Below are 4,687 nucleotides of genomic sequence, written 5' to 3'. Positions count from 1 at the left end.
GTTCAAACGCATGCGGCTATCGCGTACACTCGATGACACGTACATGGTAAAGAATCGAGTATATAAGTTGCACGCTGTTGCGTCCTCGGTTACCAGGGGGCGCGCGGTGATGAGTCCCTATTATCATCATACAAAAAGAATAAAACAAAAAGAATAAAACAAAAAAACGAAAAATGTAGAGTAATATCTGTGTATGTACAAGTAACGTGAAGAAAAAAAAAATTAGCAGAGCGTGGTTTCGATCCACGGACCTCTGAGTTATGGGCCCAGCGCGCTTCCACTGCGCCACTCTGCTAGTGAGTCATGGGATGATCGAGAAGGTTTGCGGTCATCTATCGCAACAATAGTACAAAAAAAACGATAGCTCGCCGGGGCTTGAACGCAAATTCGCGCGCGGTGATGCGCGTGATGTCAGTATAATGATCGAGAAGGTCTGCGGTCATTTTATCGCCACAATAACATCTCTCTCTCTTTGGATGTGAATGATATAAAAAAAGTAGTGTCAAGCATATGAGATGTATGGGTATGACTAGTTCTCATCGTAAGTGTCCCGAGTTGTACAGTTTACGCAATATCCTTGCGATTAGTGGTCTGTATACGGTCATAAGGATATGTGTTTTTTTTTATTCAGTTTTCGTGTATGTGGGTCAAGTTGCTCCCCCAGCGTCAGTGTGCGACGCAGGAGGAGGAATAAAAAGCGCGAGCGATCGAGCGTTGGTCGCATCGCGTATTGTGTCTACCATAGAGGTCTGATATGAGCGGAGTCATTAATTTTACGAGAGAACGTACCGACGAAGAGGAAGAGGAAGAGGAAGAGGAAGAGGAAGAGGATATACGGTGCTACGAGAGAGTATCCTCGAGCACGTCGATAAACGATAGCGATGTAGATGAGGATGAAACGTTGTTTAACAAAAAGTATTCCGTGTGTGAATATGTGGTGAAGGGAGATGCGCGATGGAGTTTCGGGAGCTATCATACGAGGAGAGAAATTGGTGCCAATTGTTTGCGTGAAAAGTTATGGATGGTGGCAACGCTGTGGTGCAGTAAACGAGGGAAGACGTATATAAATAGAATACTGCCGCATAGATGGTGTCTCAATGAGGAAAAAGTACGTATTCAAGAACTAGTGAAATTCAGATATCCAGAAAGGGTGATACGCGAAGAATGTCTGCAAAAACTGAGGCGAGCGAGCTGATCGAGATCACGGCGAATGTCGTTGATGAGGACGATTATCGCGCGTGGGATCGTCGATGTGAGGAGTGTTTGGGATCGTTGAGGCATGAGTGTCGCAGTTGTCCGAATAGTACGGGAACGATCAACTCCCTTGTCGCTTTGATAGCGCGGTTAGAAGGAGCGAGGATTGAACTGCGAGGTCGCGTAGTTCGCGCGGGTGCTGGTCACGATGGAGCAGGTGCCGGTTACGATGGATTCAGATGGGTGGAGATAGAGACTGCGTTTCAGAGACGGGTATTCACCGGTGCGGTAATCAATTTCCGTTATATCGAGCCTAGAGAATTTCTCGAAGACGTCGGAGACACAGTGATGGAGAAGGTACGCGACAATTTGGAAAGACATAACTGTGTGAAGGTCAACATGGTATTCAATGGGAAATTTGTTGCGTTCGAAAAGACCGCTGTACACAGCATTGTCACGAAAAATCGACAGCTGTTGCGCACTGCAGATCTGGTCGAATGGTACGATACGGTGATGGAGACGATATTGGCAAAATTGGAGGAGTTTCAGGAACGCGACAGCGGGTGGGCGCTGTCGCGCATTCTGAATGTAATGATCAATGTAAATATGTGCAATCCTATGCGCGCGGGATGTTGGATGGAAATGCCGCTACAGGTACAAAAGAAGAAAGCTGTTGTGAACGTACGATCGAGGGATAACGCATGTTTCGCGCGGGCTGTGGTCGCGGGTCTGTATCCTACCATGATGAATGCCACGAGATGTAATCGGTATCCTGATTATCAAACGGTGCTGAGGCTGGATGGAATAACCTTTCCTATGAATCTGCGACAAATCAACAAATTCGAACGGCTAAACGATATATCAGTCAACGTGTTTACCACTAGAGAGGACAAACCGGGTGGAGCGATCGTTCCGCTGTTTCTTACCGAACGCAAAAGAGATGTTCATGTAAATCTTTTCTATGTATCGAATCCGCGATACGGCTTACAGTTTGGCCATTTTGCATGGATAAGGAATCTTTCGCGATTGGTCGGGAGTCAGGTTATCAAACGAAAAAACAAGAAGTACATTTGTGATCGGTAAGTATTACGAGAGAGATATTACATGTAAAGTGTGAAATAACAACAATATATAAATTACTTTCAGATGTCTGCATTACTTTCACTCCAGTGAAGGATTGTCTAAGCACATGGTGGATTGCGAAAGGATGAATGACTGTGCGATCGTTCTTCCGAACGAGGACAACAAGTGGCTCAGCTTTCGTCACTACGATCGAAAAGAGAGACTTCCGTACGTGGTAGACGCAGATTTGGAGTGCGTCTTGGAGAAGGAGCGAGAGGAGAGCGAGTGTGTATCGCGAAGTGTATTTGCCTATCAACATCATACAGTGTTTAGCGTTGGCTATTATGTGCGTTGTGTGCGAGACGGGGAGGGGACGACGTACAAATCGTATCGCGGCGAGGACTGCGTGGCGTGATTCGCGCGGGAATTGAACGATCTTGCGTATCGCGCGAAGCGGACTCTGACCACGGTTGTAAGTATGATGTCGCTTACGTTAGATGAGATGCGTAGCTTTTGGAACGCGGAACGTTGTCACATATGCAGAGAGCCATTCCAGCCGAGTGATCAGCGCGTTCGCGACCACTGTCACATAACTAGACGTTACAGGGGTCCGGCTCATGCGCGTTGCAATATAAATTTTACCAATTCCTTCGTAATTCCGGTGTTTTTTCACAATCTTTCGGGTTACGATGCGCATTTTATTATCGAAGAGATTGCCAACGGTTTCGAGGGTAAAGTGGAATTGTTACCGTTGACCAAAGAAACGTACATTTCGTTTACGAAACTCGTTCAGGGAACGTCGTCGGGAAAGGGGCGCAATTGCGTGAAGCTGCGATTTGTAGACTCGTGTAAGTTTTTAAGCGCCAGTCTCGCGCAATTGGTGTCGTATCTGGACAAGAACGAACTGCGAATAACGCGGTCAGCGTTCTCGAATCTCGACGACGATTTCGAGATGCTCACGCGCAAGGGTGTGTTTCCTTATGAGTACGTCGATAGCGTCGATCGGTTACGCGAGACAGAATTACCGCCCCGCGAGGCTTTTTACAGTTCGTTGACTGGCGAGAACGTCAGCGACAACGACTACGAGCACGCGGTCACTGTGTGGCGACGTTTCCGCATCTGTAATCTTGGCGAGTATAGTGACTTATATTTGAAAACGGACGTTCTATTGTTGGCAGATGTGTTTGAGAATTTTCGCGACAAATGCATGCGGAGTTACGATTTGGATCCCGCTCATTATTACACGTTACCAGGGTACACGTGGGACGCGATGTTAAAATACACAGGTGTGCGATTCGAACTGCTGACCGACATTGATATGCTCCTTTTTGTGGAACGCGGTGTACGTGGTGGTCTGAGTCAGTGCTCCCACAGATACGCGCGAGCCAACAATAAGTATCTTCCGTCGCACGATCCGTTAGAAGCATCGACGTATCTCATGTACTATGACGTAAATAATCTGTACGGATGGGCTATGCGTGAATCATTGCCGTACGCGCAGTTTCAATGGATCGATGACACCAATGCGGAAAGTCTAGATGTAATGGCTGTGACCGCAGATTCCGATATCGGTTACATTCTTGAGGTGGATCTTTCGTATCCGCGCGAACTCCACGACGCTCACGCGGATCTTCCATTTTGTCCGTTGCGCGCTGCACCTCCAGGCAAGGTCACCGACAAACTATTAGCGACGCTTCACGATAAGTCGCGTTACGTTATACACTATCGCAATTTGCAGCAATGTGTGCGTCATGGGATGCGTTTACTTAAGATTCATCGCGTTTTACGATTTGCACAATCGCCGTGGCTGCGCGGATACATCGAATTGAATACGAGGTTTAGAATCTGTGCGAATAATGAATTCGAGAGAACTATGTATAAGCTTATGAATAACGCGGTGTACGGTAAGACCATGGAAAATGTGCGCGAGCACGTTGACGTGCGTCTTGTGACGTGTTGGGATGGACGGTATGGCGCAGAAGCGCTAATTGCTAGGCCAAATTTTCACAGTAGAAGCGTGTTCTCCGAAGATCTGATGGCCGTTGAGTTACGAAAACTCGAAGTGATGCTCAACAAACCGATATACGTTGGCATGGCCATCTTGGAGATAGCGAAAACGCGATTGTACGCGTTTCATTACGAATACATGGTGCCGCTATACCGCGGTTTGTGTCGAATACTGTACACGGACACGGACAGTCTGATCTACTTTGTAGCATGCGACGACATTTATAGGGATATGAAACGCTACATCGAAAGATTCGACACGAGCGACTACGCCGAGAACAACGTGTTCGGTATGCCGCGCGCGAATAAGAGCGTTCCGGGTCTGATGAAAGATGAGAATCGTGGCGCGATTATGGTAGAATTCGTAGGGTTGAGAGCGAAGATGTATGCCGCGAGGGTGCTCGGACAGAGCGATACGAAAAAG

At 47.4% G+C, this 4,687-nt stretch overlaps 1 protein-coding gene and 1 non-coding gene across 2 annotated transcripts; one reads left to right on the top strand and one right to left on the bottom strand.

The window, feature by feature from the left end:
* Positions 1-223: 223 nt before the first annotated feature.
* On the bottom strand, positions 224-295 carry Trnam-cau. Its single transcript has one exon. It is a non-coding gene; the product is annotated as a tRNA-Met (tRNA).
* A 3,129-nt stretch (positions 296-3,424) lies between these two features.
* Positions 3,425-4,647, top strand: LOC105570839 (the record flags this gene model as incomplete). Its single annotated transcript, XM_012028288.1, has 1 exon — positions 3,425-4,647. A coding segment is annotated over exon 1 (1,184 nt), but the record flags the coding sequence as incomplete, so codon positions are not given.
* Between the last annotated feature and the right edge of the window lie 40 nt (positions 4,648-4,687).

Source organism: Vollenhovia emeryi, unplaced genomic scaffold (genome assembly GCF_000949405.1).
Source record: "Vollenhovia emeryi isolate VEMERY1.0 unplaced genomic scaffold, V.emery_V1.0 DF941742.1, whole genome shotgun sequence".
NCBI lineage: Eukaryota > Metazoa > Arthropoda > Insecta > Hymenoptera > Formicidae > Vollenhovia > Vollenhovia emeryi.
This window is presented reverse-complemented; position numbering and strand designations above follow the sequence as displayed.